The sequence below is a fragment of the Neoarius graeffei genome, chromosome 2, assembly GCF_027579695.1.
Source record: "Neoarius graeffei isolate fNeoGra1 chromosome 2, fNeoGra1.pri, whole genome shotgun sequence".
NCBI lineage: Eukaryota > Metazoa > Chordata > Actinopteri > Siluriformes > Ariidae > Neoarius > Neoarius graeffei.
Genome location: NC_083570.1, coordinates 125,394,807 through 125,414,040, shown reverse-complemented (window position 1 = coordinate 125,414,040; position 19,234 = coordinate 125,394,807). Strand labels below are relative to the sequence as shown.

General features: G+C 42.1%; 1 protein-coding gene across 3 annotated transcripts in view; it reads right to left on the bottom strand.

Moving 5' to 3' along the window:
- Positions 1-4,514: 4,514 nt before the first annotated feature.
- LOC132882260 (NACHT, LRR and PYD domains-containing protein 3-like) overlaps positions 4,515-19,234 on the bottom strand; it is a 61,375-nt gene continuing 46,655 nt past the window's right edge. For all 3 annotated transcript variants that reach the window (XM_060915535.1, XM_060915537.1, XM_060915536.1), the window contains 3 exons: positions 11,339-11,512; positions 7,217-7,390; positions 4,515-4,759 (listed from right to left, as the gene is read on the bottom strand). In XM_060915535.1, the coding sequence (XP_060771518.1) occupies positions 4,753-4,759; positions 7,217-7,390; positions 11,339-11,512 (355 nt within the window). In that variant the 3' untranslated portion in view covers positions 4,515-4,752. The remainder of the gene's footprint in view (positions 4,760-7,216; positions 7,391-11,338; positions 11,513-19,234) is intronic.

Genomic DNA, 19,234 nt, shown 5'->3' with positions numbered 1-19,234 from the left:
TTCAAAGTTAAAGATCAGCCCAAACCTGAGGTCTCTTCCATAATGCGCTTGCCTTCAATGAAGGGGCCAAATGGGCCCCTAAAGCCCGCAGTCTTGCCTTCCTTTCTAGCCTGCTCAATTTCTGGCCACAGTGCCTGTCTGGACCGCCAGTCTTCTTGGGTCAGGTCTTCAGCAAAGCGGATCCCTTCTTCTTTGCAGACTGGGGAAGTTCTCGTTCGCTTCCAGATGTCATCCCTCACTGCCCACCTCGCAAATAGAATAACGATTTGTCGATGCCTGGTTTCCATCGCTCAACCTACTCTGTGGACAACATCGACCGCATCATCCATCTTCACCGCCAAGTCAGGCACAATTTTACCCAGGAGCTCCAGCACCTCTGCTCTGACGTTCTGGTTGGCTTTTTCCTTTAATGCGAAGGCACCATCTTCTTTTGTATCTTTCTCGGTTCAATACACATCCCTTCATGTCATCATTTTCCTTTCTAAGTGTTTCCATTTGTGTTTCCAAGTGTTTTATTTTCGTCTTGCATTCTTTTAGCTCTTCTGAGTTGAACTGTACCGTTTTAGATATAGCGGCTCGCATGGAGCTATGTTGTTGCATCTGCTTATTAATTTCCTCCATGCGGTCGTCGACACATTTTTGCAGTAACTCGATAGCTTTCAATATAGTTTCAGTTGATGCGTTTGTTTCTTCTTCTGGAGATATGCCTTCCGTTTTCTTGTCCATGTGTGTTTTTCAGGAGTATCTGTTGGCGTTGTCTCTCTATCCCATTTGTTGTTGCTAGCTGTTTCCCTGGGTGTAGCACAGTCATGCTCACTCAACTTTTCCTTGCTTTTAAACGGGAGACTTTTTACTGCCTAGGGTTTCGTGTTAATATTTTTCTTTATTTTCGGGCTGAGTTTTGGTTAAAAGGCACGGTCAAGTGGAGTAATACGCTTCAAATAAATTTTACACGGGGACCTTGTTGAGGAGCTCAGAGGGATGCGTCTGCTCGACACACCATCCCCCCGATATCCCTCTCTTGAATCTTACTGACCACCTCGGCTGAGGCTGTGGAACATGTTGACTGCCAGTTCTCAGTTTGAGTCACATGATCAGCTTCATACACACCTTCATTTCTGATTTTCTCATTGGTGCTGGGCCTCCACGCCCCCTTTCTTCTTTGTGGGTTGGTGAAGAGTTTAGCGGTGCACTACCGCCCCCTCTGATCTGGAGTGTGGACTACAGCCCTACCATCTCTCACATTAATACTCAGAGAGAGAACTAATCACTAATCCTACTGCTTCTCATTCTGTTCATTAGTCTTGTTGATCCTAAATACTCTACAAGTTTCCAACACGTGTCACCTGACCACTGTCTTACAATATCACTCATGTTTTGTTCTCTAATCTCTCAGAGCACATTCTTTAACACTTTTTTTCTCTCTGAATCATACTTCTGGCAGAACAATAAAACACGGGCAACCGTTTCTGCATCTCCACAGTATTCACACTTTCCATTATTGTCTTTTCCCATCAAATAAAGATTGGAAATGTTGACACAAGTCTGATCATTCCTTCTTCTTCTCATAACCCTTTCCTCTTTCCTATTTCATCCTCCTGATCCTGCACACCACAGTCATGGATTATTTTTAAGAGATCTTCCTTTAGTTTTTGTTCCATTTATTTTGCCACACACACATTGATTCGGCCCTTAATTACAACTTTAGCTTCCGACTTACTAATATTTACATTAATGTGATGAACCTGAGTCTGAACAAATGATTGCTCTCCGTGGTTTTGTTTCCTCTTTTCACTGCACTGTCATGAGCGTGTGATTTGCAGAAGGTGTGGCTCCATGGGCGGAGCTTGATATTTGAGCATGGGAGGGGGTTAAATGTCAAACTCCACCCATAGCGAACAGGACAAAATGCAGCTTGATAGTGTTCTTAATTTACTGTCAAAGGATCATAACTCCTTCACTTGGGGCAGCAATGAAGCAGTGAAGGAGTTCAAGTATCTCGGGGTCTTGTTCACGAGTGATGGTGAAATGGAGCGTGAGATGGACGGGCGGATTGGGGTGGCGTCAGCAGTAATGCGGGCATTGTACTGGACCGTCGTGGTGAAGAGGGACCAGATACAACATTTATTGATTTAAAGCAGGTCTTTGTTCACGTCGTATGTGGTATTATTTTGATATCGAGGTGCATTTCAGCTTCGATACGAACTCAACTCGACTGCTCCTCCACAGGCATGCAAATGAATGAGAATGTGGGACTGAGTTTGTTTCAACCTGAAAAATAAAATGTGCTTAAATGTTAAACTTGGACTTTTAATAATCGTGAGTCCCATGATGTGTGCCATTGTGAATGAGTTACTAAAAGGAGCTCCAGCAGAGTGAGTCACAGTGGTGCTGTGGTTATCACTGTCATCTCACTGGAAGAAGGTTCTGGGTTCGAACCTCACGGCTGATTGAGGTCTTTCTGGGTGGAGTTTGCATGTTCTCCAGAACTTGGTGCGTGAACTAGAATGGAACCTGTTACCTGTTGGTGAAGAGGGGTACGAGTGGAAACAAGGTGCCTTTGGTGCGCACACTTTCATAACCTATAGAATGAAATCAGTCTGAACAGGACTCAGACTGAATCCTGTTCTACAGGGTCGCAGGCAAGCTGGAGCCTATCCCAGCTGACTACAGGTGAAAGGCGGGGTTCACCCTGGACAAGTCGCCAGGTCATCACAGGGCTGACACATAGACACAGACAACCATTCACACTCTCATTCACACCTACGGTCAATTTAGAGTCACCAGTTAACCTAACCTGCATGTCTTTGGACTGTGGGGGAAACCGGAGCACCTGGAGGAAACCCACGCGGACACGGGGAGAACATGCAAACTCCACACAGAAAGGCCCTCGCCGGCCACGGGGCTCGAACCCGGACCTTCTTGCTGTGAGGCAACAGCACTAACCACTACACCACCGTGCTGCCACCAAAACAAAATATGTTCAACAAAATATTTGGTCATATTGTGTCTTAAATGTCAATTATTCAACATTAATTTCTCATTAATATTTACCAGAACATTTCTGGTTCATGTCTTTCCATTGGAACAAGTTCAAATCAATTACTTTTAATAGTGGATGCCCCTTTAATTATCGATATATTATGAAGCCAGTCCTGTGATAGATTGGTGGCGTGTCCAGGGTGAACCCCTCCTCTTGCTCGAAGTCAGCTGGGATTGGATCCAGCTTCCCCCACGACCCTGATGGAGAAGTGCTATAGATAATGGATGGATATTATTAAGCCTTTTATCATCATCTTTCAAGAAAGCAAGCTTGTGTGGATCTGGGCTGGATTTAGCCAGTCTTGACTGGGGACGCAGTCAAAATGTTCAGTGGGCATCTTTTACAATCATACTTTGCCGATAAAATATAATATTTGTATAATGAAGAATTGCACACTCTCTCCAATATGTTGTGTTTAAATTTTGTTCCTCGTGCAGTGAGATTGTTTGATGGGAGATTGTGCCTTAAATGATCGTGCGATCATGATTTTATTTTGCAAAGATCCTGCACACACAGAGTAATTCCTATTTACGCCACTGCCCACATCTGATGGGTTTCTGAATTGTTTTAGACGCCAGTATGACTTCCATCAAACACAGCACATGGACGTTGGTTTTCAGCAGAGTTTCAGCACAGAGATGTGTCCGTGCTGTACAGTCACGGTCTCTGGGCTACAGTGAGAATTCGAGACAGTGTGAAATGTAGAGGAGGAGAGAACTGCAGGCTCTTTCAACATTATTCTTTGCTTTAGGTTCATGGGGCTGAATGAAATGAGGCAGCAAGCCATATTTGGCTCACAGACCTTGAGTTTGACGCATGAGATTTAATTTAATTCATGACTTGATGTTTTGTTTTTGTTTAAACTGTTTACTGGGGCAGGGCTGCAGACTGAGTCATGCATAATTAAACCCCGACTTCATTTCACACGGACTCACATTCCATTTGTAGATCCCTGAATTCTGATTATTATTATTTTAAAATAAATAATTAGGTGCTGTTTAATAATGTCCCCTTTCTACACCGAGGGGTGGGGTGGAGTTATTACAAATAAAATCTGTAATCCCAAGACTGGACTCGAGTCCTCCAGCCCTATAGAAGAGGAATCAAATACTAAAGCCATCACACACACTGCAGTTACACTACTTCACACAAAGCCCTCACATTATCCCACTGGACTGCAGATAAGACTGAATGAATGGGTTTTTTTTTTTAAAGATTTTTTTTGGGCTTTTTTCACCTTTATTGGATAGGACAGTGTAGAGACAGGAAATGAGCGGGAGAGAGACGGGGAGGGATCAGGAAATGACCTCGGGACAGAATCAAACCCGGGTCCCCGGATTTATGGTATGGCGCCTTAGCCGACTGAGCCATACTGATTTCTTTCAGTATATATATGTGTGTGTGCGTGCACACCATTACACCTGAAACATCAAGGAATAATGTACAGCACGCAAATAAGTTCGTATATATATTTTGATACGAGATATAAATTTATTGAACTGTTGCAGAAATTTAAATACACAAACTAGTTTTATACAATAAAAATAAAAACACTATTTTTATTTCTTTGGAATGGATCTGACTGATAAATTGTGCAGAGTACTGTAAGCAGTTTCATGCAGGTCACAAGTTGTTCCTAATAAAGTGCTCATTTCCAACATGGAACTGCAGGAACACGAGAGTCTTCATCATACACACACAGATGTTCATCAAATCCTGAAAAGAACAGAAAAACATCTGGATTAATCCCCACACACTGGACTGCGGTACTTCATGACCACCAGCATGTAATCATCTCTGCTCCAAGAGAAACATTATTATCATCTCCTGTTTATAATTTAATCCAACATTTATTCAGTCTTCTATAAGATCTGTGTTCTGACATTTAGCTCCAACAAACGAGAACTTCCACAAGATCTAACAGGAAAGTGAGCAGACGTTTCCCATCACATCACTGCTCTTATCCAATCCCAGGCTTTGGAGCTTTTTAAACAGTAACTCCCACTGCGGTGGGTTTGATCTCTTGTTCTACATGTAGATTTAAGTGCAGACTTTAAGAAGAAGCCGAGGTGAAGTTTACAGGAAGGACAGAAGACACGGTGTGGAGGTGGAGAGCAGGAAGGAGTGTCAGAGTGAGTCAAGTGGCTCCTTAAATCACATATTTGTGGCCGTGTGGCATTAAAGAGGATCATTTTACTGAGTTTTGAGGAGAGTTGAGAAGAAAGTGTGCTGCTGATCAGAAACAGGGAAAAGCCGAGATCATCTTATTCAGACAAAAGCAGCAGGATGAAGTCAGAGACAGCAGGGTGTCACAAGCAGGTGCGCAGATAGGATTTTTGAACTGGGGGGGACTGAGCTGTCAGCAAATGATTCCATTTTGTGTGTGTGTGTGTGTGTATATATATATATATATGTGTGTGTACTACCATTCAAAAGTTTGGGGTCACTTTGAAATGTCGTTATTTTTGAAAGAAAAGCACTGTTCTTTTCAATGATCACTTTAAACTAATCAGAAATCCACTCTATACATTGCTAATGTGGTAAATGACTATTCTAGCTGCAAATGTGTGGTTTTTGGTGCAATATCTCCATAGGTGTATAGAGGCCCATTTCCAGCAACTCTCACTCCAGTGTTCTAATGGTACAATGTGTTTGCTCATTGCCTCAGAAGGCTAATGGATGATTAGAAAACCCTTGTACAATCATGTTAGCACAGCTGAAAACAGTTGAGCTCTTTAGAGAAGCTATAAAACTGACCTTCCTTTGAGCAGATTGAGTTTCTGGAGCATCACATTTGTGGGGTCGATTAAATGCTCAAAATGGCCAGAAAAATGTCTTGACTATATTTTCTATTCATTTTACAACTTATGGTGGTAAATAAAAGTGTGACTTTTCATGGAAAACACAAAATTGTCTGGGTGACCCCAAACTTTTGAACGGTAGTGTGTATACATGTTATTTCACCTCCCTCACTGCCATCACCAGGAACTACCTGCAGGCCAGGACAATGATAACATTTTAACATAGCCTATGGAAATCCAGAGTTTACACATTATCATCACGCACAGAAATTGCAAAACTAGTTTTAAAACCGCTAAGTTCCAACTGTTAAACATAGTGAGAGGCTGGGCTACGTGTGTGTGTGTAAAGTGTAAACCAGTGCATCCTGACTTTCTAACTCTGCCTGTGTGTTGCGTCAGCGGCAGTCAGTCAACAACTCTTCGCAAAGTTTCCTTATGAAACAATATGCTCGCTGAAATTATGGCAGGGAACGCCAGATTAAACATTAAAACTGCCTTCTGAGCACTGTATCTACAGGCTACCACCGAAAGAAGGAGGCTACCAGAAAGGCTTCTCTACTCCGTATGATTTTACTTTCACTACGACATTACTTTCAACAGACTATCAAAAAATTGCAAGGTGATATGATAAAGTAAGGCACAGTTTACTTACAGTCGTTTTTTTTTTTGTTGAAAAAACGATGCAATCGTTTTCTGCCTTTTGGCACCCTTCATCATGCCGTGTTGGGGTCCTGAACTAGGAGGAGCTGTCCCCGGTATGCCTGTCAAACTTGTGGGTAACCATAGCAACCAAGCTCGAGCTCGCAACCTGTGCAGTCTGCGCAGTTGCAACTATGTGTGTACTGCTGTGCACCTCAATAAACCGAATGGTAATTAGTCTTTTGATTTTTCATCAGGAGTTGAGGGAACGACATAGGATATCATCCCTACGCCTTGGATATAAACCGAGGGAACGCGTTTTAAGACGTTCCCTCACTTTTTAATAACCCGTGCGCATGCCTTTATAACTCGAGCGCACGCCTTAATGAAAGCAAGGGAATGGTTTGTAATTCATCCCCTCACTTTTAACTACCCGAGCGCACGCCTTAACGCAAAGCGTGCGCACGGGTTATAACTCGTGTGCGCGCATTAATATCTCGTTCCCACGCTTTATTTTTTTATTCACCATGTCCCCTCTACGGCTCCGTAAAAGGTAATTGTGAGAAGGAAAAAAAACCCACATCTGATTAAATAGAACACAGTGAAAATTTCTAAAACTGGTTTCATTTCATGGCCTGGTCATGTGATCTTTACTGAAATTAAACAAAAATGATAACGAGGTTAAAAGATTTTTCTTCTTCCCCAACACTGAACTGAAAAAGTCATTACTCACCACAGTGTCTGTAGTTTGTAATGTTTATCATCCTTAAGAGCAGAGAGCAGATTCTTTCCTGAGTCTCCGATTTTATTCCCAGACAGACTCAGGTCTCTCAGGTGTGAGGGGTTTGATCTCAGAGCTGAAGCGAGAGCAGCACAGCCTTCATCTGAGACACCACAACACCCCAACCTGCAGAGACACAATGACACACACTTCACTGTCTCAGTTTATGATCATCAAGATTCACTTCGTGTCTTTAAATTCGAGGTGTGTGTGTGTGTGTGTGTGTGTGTGTGAGAGAGAGAATATCGCTCCATAATCGTTCAGTCTGTAGAAGAATACCTGATTAGTGTTGGATGGAAATGATTTTCATTGGTTTTGTTAAACAGACTTTCTCTGTAATTTAGAACAGTTTTATGGTTCAGTGTTGTTTCTTCCAGTGGACACATGAACAGAGACTTTAGTGAGTTCTAGAGATTTCTGCAGCTGTTCTGCTCTCCTTTGCTTTCTCTTTCTCCTCCTTCAGTATTCCATGCTGTGCTCTTGGAGTGATTTTTGCAGGATGCCTCGATCTTAGGCAGAGGAGCAACAGCACTGAATCTGCTCTGTTTGGAGACAATTTATCTTCCTGTGGACCGAGTCACACACACTCGCTCTTTACAAACGCTGTTTTAGTCACGTTTTCCTGCTTCACACATCTCTACAAAATCTCTCTTTAATCAGAGTTCACATGAACAGCTCTTTCCTGAGAAGATCAGACGGTCAGTAATCAGACTGTGTGTGTATTTTATAGAACAGGGTCGGACTCTCATTAGCTTTTGGAGAAGTCGTTATCAGAGAGGGTCACACACTTTAAAACCCAGAGTGTGGATGTTTAAATGGTTTATTCAGGACTGACAAGAACAAGTGCGAGTGTGTTTTCTTTAGACAGAATGGGTTTGTCGACTCTTCTGACTTGGATGAAGATTAGACCATGTTTTATTATTAATGAACGCAGAAAACCAGGTCATGTCAAAGGCTTCAAAAATGTTTCTGCAAACACAAGTAGTGAAATATAGATTTTTAAATCACCTGTTATGTTCAAATTGGTGCATTTTTCAATGTATGGTAGTGTAGGAGCCATATTTAGGTTGCTGTATGACTTAGTATTTGTTGTTTCTATATGATTTAGTTTGGTAACCTGGAAAAGGAATTATGTTAGAATTATGTTAGATACTTACCTGATTGCCTTACCTGTCATGTGGTATGTAGCCACTCCCCTTGACGTGCCGGTGTGGCGCGTAACTGCGAGCTTTAATTAGTCCTTTGAATCAGGGGTAAGGTAGATGACGAGACGGAATAGTTTTCCGACCGCAATAAGCCGAATGCATTGGAATAACCGACTAAACTAACAGAGCTTTACTTTAGTTTCCCTTTTTGATCCTTTGTTCGCAACCGTAAAGTAAACCGGAATTGTCTTAATGGAATAAACCACCATCTCATTTCATTGAACTTTCTGTGAGTGCTTAACTGGATTGTGTGTCGGGAACCTCATCAACCTCACGTGGCAATATTTGTTGCAAGGAATTGCTATTTCAGGTAGAGTTTTAATTTCAGAAAAGAATTCTTCTTCTTTACAGTTCTGTGTGTGTGTGTGTGTGTGTGTGTGTGTGTGTGTGTTTTTTCCCATGGATTGGTGATGTTTGTGAACCTGATGTTAATCATATCTGTAGAATAAAACAGAGCGTAGTGGTTGTGCCCTGTGATCTCCTCTCACACACACCTATTGATCCTGTTCTCCACTTTAGCTCTGGGTTACTGTATGAATGGAACGGAGTCAGTGGGTTTACTCACAGACAGTCTGTATTTATGACTAAATGTGGAATAGGAGATGATTTTAGTGAAAGCACTACTGAGGAAAACTGCATGGGTTTAATCCTGCTGATCCACTGAGCTGCTTCTGTAACGTAGATCTGGCAACCCTGTTCAGAGCAGCGAGACGGAGACGTCCTGAGAGAATATTTACTACTTTATCCTTTTATTACTATATTACTAGGGGCCCATGGAGCAAAACTGTAGGAACCCTGTTGGTTTTCTTATAATAATAATAATAATAATAATAATAATAATCTCCTAAAAGTAAGTGGACAGAAAACTGTAACTCACACAGGCACCAAACTTGGTTTATCGGGGCCTTTCACATGGCGTAATCCTAACTGTGGATTTGTTTATGTGGCCATGTTTAAGATTTGTGTTTGACGAGCGGCACAAGTGTACACGAGTGATTGTGAGCCCAATTCAGTAAACATCTACAGATAAACTTATAGAAGTTACACAGCGAAATTTCTCCTCTGCATTTAACACCCATCTGAAGCAGCGAACACATGCACACAAGTGAACAAATCAGCGAGCACGCACGCACGCACGCGCGCACACACACACACAGGAAAAAAAAATTATGGGTAAATTAAGAAAGAAAACAACTTTATTCATCACACCATGCTAACAGCACCCGGGGAGCAGTTGGGAGTTCAGTGCCTCGCTCAAGGCCGTCCCATATTAACCTACTGCATGTCTTTGGACTGTGGGGGAAACCGGAGCACCCGGAGGAAACCCACGCAGACACGGGGAGAACATGCAAACTCCACACAGAAAAGCCCTCGCCAGCCACGGGGCTCGAACCCACGACCTTCTTGCTGTGAGGCGACCGTGCTAACCACTACACCACTGTGCCGATTACATGGCTCTGTGATGCCTGCATATTTCAGCTTTTGGATGGAGCGCAATCTGCTGGTAGAATCTAAATGTTTGATCGTTTCAGAGAGAGAGTACTGACTGCAGTCGTCTCGATTTTCATTATTAACCATCGCATTTTGTCCACAGGGGGCGCTAAAACTGAAATATTGTAATATCTTAAAGGTAGAGTGCCTTTAGCCACATGGCCCTAAATTCTCCGCTATTTTTTCCTGCTTCACCATGACCCAATTCAAGATACCTTCACATGGTGGGCTTTCCCCATTCACGCAAGGCATTGTGGGATACAAATTTGAAACAGGAGAGAAAAATGGAGGGCGTGAGTGTGCGAATGAAACGTGAAAGACCGACTACAGTAACGGAAAGCAAGAAGAAAAAGACGTTATGTTATATACGAAGGAAAGGAAACGCAGGACCAAACTAATAAATATGGGCACTCAGCGAGCACCTCGGTGTGATCAGCTGTTCGTTTAGAGACAGAATGATGGAACTGTCAGTGCACGCTCAAAGGGAAACCTGTAGATGGCAGTAATGCAACACTGTGGATGCCAGCTGCCGTAAAACCCAAAAGAAGAAGAAGGTAAACCTGCGCATGCGCACACGGACTTCCTCTGTCTGCTTGACTGCGCCAAGCGAGCGATTTCATGCACATTATTTGCTTTAATCCCCTCAAATTAAATAACTTCCCAGTCCCAGAATGGCCTGATATTTTGTGAGATATTACAGAAATAAACAGATATCACAATCACCACATTTCAGACGCAACTAAATTTCACCGATTTTATGAAATCGAAAGGCCGTCTTGCTTTAAGAACCTCTTAAGTAAGAAATTTAAAATCGGGTGTGGTCTCACATGGCCCCTTATTGCTTGGATCCCGATGATCGCTGCTAGTGGCTATATTTATTACTATATTACATTATTTGAATTATTCAAAAATCGACAGAAAGACGGTTACTATGGACGGCTCCATTTAATTTTTCTTTAATTTTTTTTTTATTTTAAAAAAATTGGCTTTTAATCAATTCTTTGGCATTAACGTCTCATTTTAGTTTTCAAATTTTATATTCCCGAGGTCATTTCCACCATGTCACTGCTGCTCACACAGAGGGCAGTTAGTTTGAGTCTCAGGTGCAGTTTGTGGGATTCGTTACAGTGTTGTAGTAAATTTCACAGTGAGTTCAGACACATCGCAGTCGGATCAAGTCCCGTTTTGTGCTGCAGCTTCTCACATACGTCCATCTGACCCAAAGACTCTGTGACAAATCATCAGTGTGCAGTGAACAGAAACAATCTTCCTCCTCAGGACACTGATGATGAAGCTAAAACCTCTGCTTCAGTCTCACTATTAGAGAATGGGTCTTACTGAGGAGCAGGTCATGTGACTCTCAGAGAGATGATCTTACCCCAGTGTCTCCAGTTTACAGTGAGGATTCTCCAGTCCAGCACAGAGACGCTTCACTCCTGAGTCTCCCAGATTATTCCAGGACAGATTCAGGTCTCTCAGGTGTGAGGGGTTTGATCTCAGAGCTGAACTCAGAGCAGCACAGCCTTCATCTGAGACACCACACCGCACCAACCTGCAGAGACACAATGACACACACTTCATCAACAGATTTAATACTGACTTTAAAGATGATGAGTGTAGTGGTCTAACAAAGTCAAAACACTTTGGATGCTGTTTAGTTGTTACGCGCTTATCTCCAGAGGTGGACAGTAATGAAGTACATTTACTTGAGTTCTGTACTGAAGTCCACTTTTTGAGTATCGGTACTTTACTTAAGTATTTTTTTGGAAACTTATGACTAACTTCACTACATTTGAAAGACAAATATCGTACTTTTTACTCCACTACATTTCTATCAGGGTCCTCGTTACTCGTTACTATGAAGCGGCTTTGAAAGTGGATGTTTTTTTCATTTCTTTTCTAAAACGTGATTGTTTATTCGCAGGTGACACTGAGACAGTCTATCAGTAATCACGAGGGTCACGTCACAGCCGTAGACTGGATAAAATCAAGTTCAGTGATTTCTCCACAGCATTATTTGAACACGATCAGTTGATGGCAGAATGGAAGGAGGCGGTTCTTCTGGGGAATGAACGCACCCATGGCCATACCGAGAACCCGTCTTTCAGTTTTCTGAAAGGAATAAAGAGTTGTTTCGTTTTAAATGTTTGCTTTGTTTATCTAAAACGAACCACATCACGGCCTACAAAAACCGAATAGGCCGATAAGTATAATATTTAATTGCAATTAGTTGCCAATACGAGTCACGATATAAGGTTACTAAAACCGAAAATGTAACTGAATAACATGTTAAGAAATAAAGCAAGTTTAAAAATGACTTCAGTTCTCCTTTAAGTCTAATTGTTCAAGCATAGCTTTGAAGCGGTTTAAATAAATTAATAAATAAATAAAACCCCACAACTACTGGTCTCCAGCATCTTCCATTGTCTAACTGAGACTCGACTGAGCACACGGAGGGCACCATCTTCTACCTGAACAGGTGACCTAAGGCTCCGTCAAAATAAAAGTTCCAAGCTACGTGCCAGTAAATCGAAAGCAAAAAATATGAATCTCTAAACCAAAGCAAGTTTAAATTAAAGTTTGGCTCCTACAATGAGTGTGGAAAATTAACTTTATTATTCAGAACCAGGGCTTTACATTAGCACCCGCCCACCCGCCAAATGCGGGTAAAATTGGGCTTTTGCGGGTAATGACTTTAGTCCCACTAGCCACTTTGGCGGGTGGTTTATTCTGCGGTATGACGATATATTTTAATTGTAGTTTTCTCTGAAGGCATCTGATATAATAAACGCATTGCAGTGTAATATTACACGCCTACAACTCCCATGAGCACCTGCATAAACATTCTGACATGTTAGAATTGTTTAGAACGTTCGTTAATGTCTCAGATAAAATCAGTGATACGGTAACCTGCGGTTAATGAACGAAGCAACAAAGTTGCTGACGACTGACGAGCGCACTATGTTGCGGCACATAGCTGGAGTTTCAAACCCTGCTGCTCAGGGAAAAAGGGGCAGAGATGATCAGGGCCGGAGCAGCATTTTAAAATCACCGAGGTCCGTGATGTGCAAAGCGCGCGCCGAAACATTTCCGCCATATTTCAATGAGAGGGTGAATTACACATCACACAAGAGATCTATTCCTGAAATTACTTTTAATAGTGTTCAGGCCTAGACATTAAGCATTTACCACTGGTGGCCCATTGGGCCAGTGGAATTGAAAAGTTACTGGCCCAAATGGAAAATGTGGTGGCCCAAATGTGCTCGGTACCCGCATTCAGGCCACCACATTTCATACAGTTCATAATACACTATGTCATTGATTTTTGGCTAGAAAAGTAGACTTTAGGGGTACATGTTGCCGAGCGCAGCGAGGCTGAACATTTTTGCAGAATATCCCCAAGCCACATCATTGTAGGAGGCAATAATCTCATCTCCGTACAAAGTAGTGTCACTTTTTCATGACCCCCCCCATAAATTCATAGCCCCCCTCCCCCATAAATAATGACCCCCCCCCTAAAATTAAAAAGAGCCTTCTCAAGATTATCACAACTTATATTTTGATTTTGTACCTGAAAACAATACTGACAAAAGACAGTAACTCGGTCCAAATTACCAGCAATGGACTCAAAAACAGGCAAATCAAATTGAAATAAATATATAAAACGTTTTGCTTCTGAAAATGTGCACTGCACTGAAATAGCAATAAAGTCAATTTAAGGTTTATAGTTTAGTGCAATAGCTTTCCTCTTCCACACTCTCGTCTAAAATGCCAGGGCTCTACGTTAACTTTTGAAACCGCTTGTCCTGTCGGGCAAGTTGAAAGGAAATTTACTTGTCCGAATGTGAAGTTGAGTTGTCCGAAGAAATATTTGAGAAACCCCCCCCCACAAAACTATTTGTAACCCAATCTTTATGGCATTTGTTTCCAAATTCACAACATATGCATAATATCTATGAATCAAAAGTAATCAGTACTTGATATACTGAGGCAAAAGTTCAAAAATATACTAAAACAGACTGACTGATACCATAATTCACCAATTATTCTGCTGAAGTTCAGAAGCAATATATTCCAACAGAGTAGAAATTATGAACATAAAATTTTAAGAACAAAATAAGTATACTATGAGATCCAGAAACACTAACCATTATATATACACAGATCAGCACTCTGCAGTTCAGCAACAAATATCACAAAAACTAACATCATCATAAAATTTATGACTTGAGATATCGCTAGTTTGGACAAGAGAAACAAATAATAACAATGCTACAAATAAAAACAACTGATAAAATTGACTGATTAATACTGTAAATCACTGATTATTATACACTGAAATCTAGTTATCAAATGACAAGATAATATATCTTATGAAAACCTCCACACCTCTACTGACTCACAGATGAATGGATACAAATAAAGTTTCTATTCATCTTCATCTCTCAGCCCTTGAGTTCTGCTCCATCAATTGGACTCCATCAATCATTAATTTATTTTGAGAAATTGAAAACCAGAAAATTAAAATTATATATATACATTTTTAAATTATTAATTTTGAATATATATCCTCCACTGATTAATTGTTTAATTATTCAGTGTGGCTCCTGTATGGTATTTAACGGTCAAAAAAAGATAATTTCAAATAATCCATAATTATATCTAAATTATAGAGCCCTGTTTCAAATTCCTAAGCTCCCATTACTAATTAGTTAATTAATACAGCCGGTAACCTAATTAGCAGCCCTTTGACAGCCTTTTATTTCATAGATAACTTTCCCCACTCCTACCTCACTCCGTCAATCCACACGCACGCAGGCGCACATTCCCCGCCAGCACGCTCGGCTATATAATGAACACCATCAACAACAATTCAGAGATTTGGAATTTACCACACACTCAACGTAAATATACAGCTGAATAATGATCCCGCCAACAGAAATGTCAACAAATCCACGTGTATGACACGGTTAAAACCAATCATAAACGACCGTTTACTTTTCAGCTCAAATACACGAAGCGGTATTGGCCGGTTTCGCAAGTGGAATATTGCGCATGCGCACATCGCTCTTTCCGAACATCCAGGGATTCATCAAAACAATATGTCGAGTGAGATGCTTCGGAAATCATGTGAATAAACTGATAAATTTGATATGTAACCCGAATATCGGTGTATTTTGGCACTTGTCCAATCGGACAAGTAACTGAGACGATGAACTTGTCCGACATAAAGTCTCACTTGTCCCGGACAAGCAGACAACCGTTCATGTCGAGCCCTGAATGCGTGCACATCCTGCTGCCATGGTGTCACTAAGTGTGTCCCGATGGTCATCTGAGACTTTGGTAAACTCAGCCCCTCTCTCCTCGATCTGGCGCTCGACCAAAATGACGCTTCCGAACAGCGCCGAACATCTCGACGATGCACGAAGACGACACACTCCTGCCGCGGAGCGGAGCATGACGTAAACAAAGACAGCGGACCTCGTATCGAAAAGGTGCATTTTACGAACAATTTCTTCACAATTCTGGGTAAAATATGAGTAATAAAATTTAATTTGTATCGAAAACGTACTGGCCCACCCGGGCCACTGTTTGGCCAAATTTAGTGGCCCGAACTGGCACGAAAGACGTAAAAAACACCGGCGGGCCATCGGGCAAGTGCTAATGTCGAGCCCTGGTGTTTGAACTGAATATCATCAGTTTTGAAAAAAAAAATCCTGTATGTGGCAAGAGTAAGAATAATTTAAGTTTGTTTAATGGTTTGATCTGGCCCAAGCAATGAGGATAGAAGATCCCCTAACCATGTAGCCTATGGAACTGAGATACATTAACAATCTGGCATCCGTTACACCTACACACAAAACATTCTGGGAAAGAAATCAGTATTGAGGTATTTCACTCACGTGACCAAGTCATGTGATGCTGCCATTTTGGACGGCACGGCTCGAATCAGTTTGAATGCGAGGAAGGCGACAAATGAAAAACATAAAAGAAAAAGGAGCGAGATGCAGAAAACACCTTCACTATCCAGCGACGTAGGGCATTTACAGGGCGAGCAGAGGGAGAGGTATTTGCAAAAATTGAGGTTAACAGGCTTAGAGAACGACGTTTACCTGTTTCCACCAGGATTGTTCACTGACGTACGGAAGTACACGAAGCCCTCGTCTTTACCTGACTTCGGCCCACATGATCTGTATACCTATGTCGTTAAAAACCCATCGCCATACACAGGTATTGATCTGAAAGCGTATAAGAGTTTGGATGCCTACAAATATTTTGTCTCAGGCTGGGTAACATGCCTACATCAGCGGGTCGTCCCTGGAGCCGGTGGTCGCCATCTTATTACAGCTAAGGTTTGTTCACATTTTCATTTACTTTCGGTCCTCAGGATAAACAAAATGTTATTAAATGTCATTGAAATAACTTCTTAGTCTGTTGTGACATGGCCCGTTATAAATTTGCTGTTACCAGGCAATGACCAAGAACTGTATTATTAGGGTCGGTGTAGTTGTAGCAGTGTATTAGCAACTAGCTGTTAGCACTAGCTAATGTCAACAACATAGTAGCTGGTATGTTACTGTAGCAATATTTACATTCAGTCATTTGGATGACTGTTAAAACCTTTCAGTCTCAAGTTTTTCCTTTACTGGATTTACTAGTTTACTGAGCTAGCGCGCTCGCCGGCCAAGCCGGGAGCCATCGCGCGCTAGCTCAGTAAACTAGTAAATCCAGTAAAGGAAAAACTTGAGACTGAAAGGTTTTAACAGTCATCCAAATGACTGAATGTAAATATTGCTACAGTAACATACCAGCTACTGTTGTTGACATTAGCTAGCTTGCTGTCCAAAATGGTGGACACCGGGTGTCACGTGACCCTGTGACGTCAGGTGAAATACCTCAATACACCACCATGTTTTAGGCAAAGTTATCCAAGGCAAACATAAGATGAAACTTTCCATTCTATTGCTTTGGCTTATTGAATGATTTATTTTTTAAATCACAAATAAAGCAGGCTACAACTGCGCTGCTCCGAAAATGTAAATTTAACAGCTTGATGAAAGTGATGGTTACCATGGAAACCCCGTGTCTCCTGCACTGCGTTCCTCCCCCGAGTCGCGCACTCGTTCGCTTTTGTGTTCTTGGTCTCAGAGTCGCTCGCACGAAACAGACACAGAAGACAGAATCAACATTTAACATCAACAATGCACTTTTTACGGAGACGTTTTAATGTTATTCTTTATTTTTTATCCAGTTGAATATTTAGCGTACAAATGTATTTTCAGCTCTTAAAAATGACCAAGGTTCGGACCGCGGGGGCCTCAGAGCTGGACGCTAATAGGAAGATAAGACAGTTCAATGACAAATGGAAGTTCGGGCGAGATTGGCATAGTTTCCATCCAAGATGGCGCCACGGACGGCTGCCTCGGGACTTCGCTCTCCCGTACTTTCTATGTTTTGTGTAATTGTTGTGTTAATTCTTCTTCGTGCTTTCATGGAAAGCTGCTGCGCTGAGGTTTTTTAAATGTTTCCACATAGTGCTCCTGATAGGAGCATAATGCGGAGGTGTTTTTTTCCTCTCATCTCGCATTGCTCTGCCTCTCCTCCCCTGAGCTTTCCTGCTTCTGCTCTGCTGACTCGTCTTGTCTGAGAGACCCTTTCTGCATTGTTCTTCAAATCAAAATTCATGGATTTGATAAACTGGTCTCTTCACGCAATTGACACAATCTTCTCAACGAGAAGCCTGGGTTCGGGGGAACCAGCCTGTCCTCCTGGAACATTCGCAGCTGGATATACGATGGACGCCTGGGAGAAGTCTCTTGTCGTGTGCCTGGCAGTTCTTTCTGTGGAGGACATTGAGGATATTTACCTATTCGGAACCATGATCACAGGACTTTTGCTGATTGGACTAGGCATTGCCCTGGTGTATCGAGGAAATCAGAAAACGGTGACAGCTGTTCAAAGCCCCATAAAGCTGCCCGACATGATTGAAGCGGTGGGCAGAGCTGTCGGCACTCAGACTGTGGCTATTTAAAAACTTGAGCCGCTCGGTGGATTCCATATTGGAGAAGTTGATGGCTTTGCAGAGAGATATGGATCATTTTAGTGAGCAGAATGGACGAGCGGGGTAGTCTGCCACATCTACCCGTTTCAAGCCTAAACAAATTCCAATCTTATCATCGGCTCTCCCAGCCAGCACTGCCTCAAGGTCGTTGCTGGAGCAACAATCTTCCCCTGAAGATCACTGCAGTTAGACTCTCTCTCTGTATTTCCTATTATTCCCTACTATTCCCTACTATTGCACCATTCCTGTGGTTTGTTTGTTTGTTCGTTTTGTGTGTACGCTTTTATCTGTGTTGTACTATGAAAGCTAAGTGGTACCGGAGTCAAATTCCTCGTGTGTGTTTGCACACCTGGCAATTAAAGTGTTTCTGATTCTGATTCATAGCAAAACCGAAAATACCCTGTACTGCGAAGACTGTAGAAAGTCTGGCAAAGACAGGCACCAGTAATTTTAAACTCGAAACTATAAAGGACCACGAAAAGTCAAATGCACACATCGGTACTATAACATCAAAACAGGCAAAGACAGCTGGTTACTACAGGACAGCATTGCTTTCAGTCCCTGGCTGTCATGAAGTCGGCTGAGCTGGAGAGGATGGAGCTGCTGTTTAGAAACGTTCACGCGATTGGAAAGAAGTTGATCCACCTCAGCTATCAACTTACGGCCTGCTGGAAGCCTCAGGTCACGAAGACCATTTTTCATGGATCATTCAGACTCATCTGATGATGAATGTAATGAGGACATTTAATGTCTCTCTCTACACATGTTCACACACACACACACACACACACACACACACACACACACTATTAATAGATAATACATAATAATACTTGATAATACACAGTACTTGCATATGAAAACATCAAATGTTTTTCAATGATAAAAGTTTTGAATTAGACTTTTAATATTAGAATCAGTTCAGTTGTCTCATCTCATTATCTGTAGCCGCTTTATCCTGTTCTACAGGGTCGCAGGCAAGCTGGAGCCTATCCCAGCTGACTACGGGCGAAAGGCGGGGTTCATCCTGGACAAGTCGCCAGGTCATCACAGGGCTGACACATAGACACAGACAACCATTCACACTCACATTCACACCTACGCTCAATTTAGAGTCACCAGTTAACCTAACCTGCATGTCTTTGGACTGTGGGGGAAACCGGAGCACCCGGAGGAAACCCACGCGGACACGGGGAGAACATGCAAACTCCA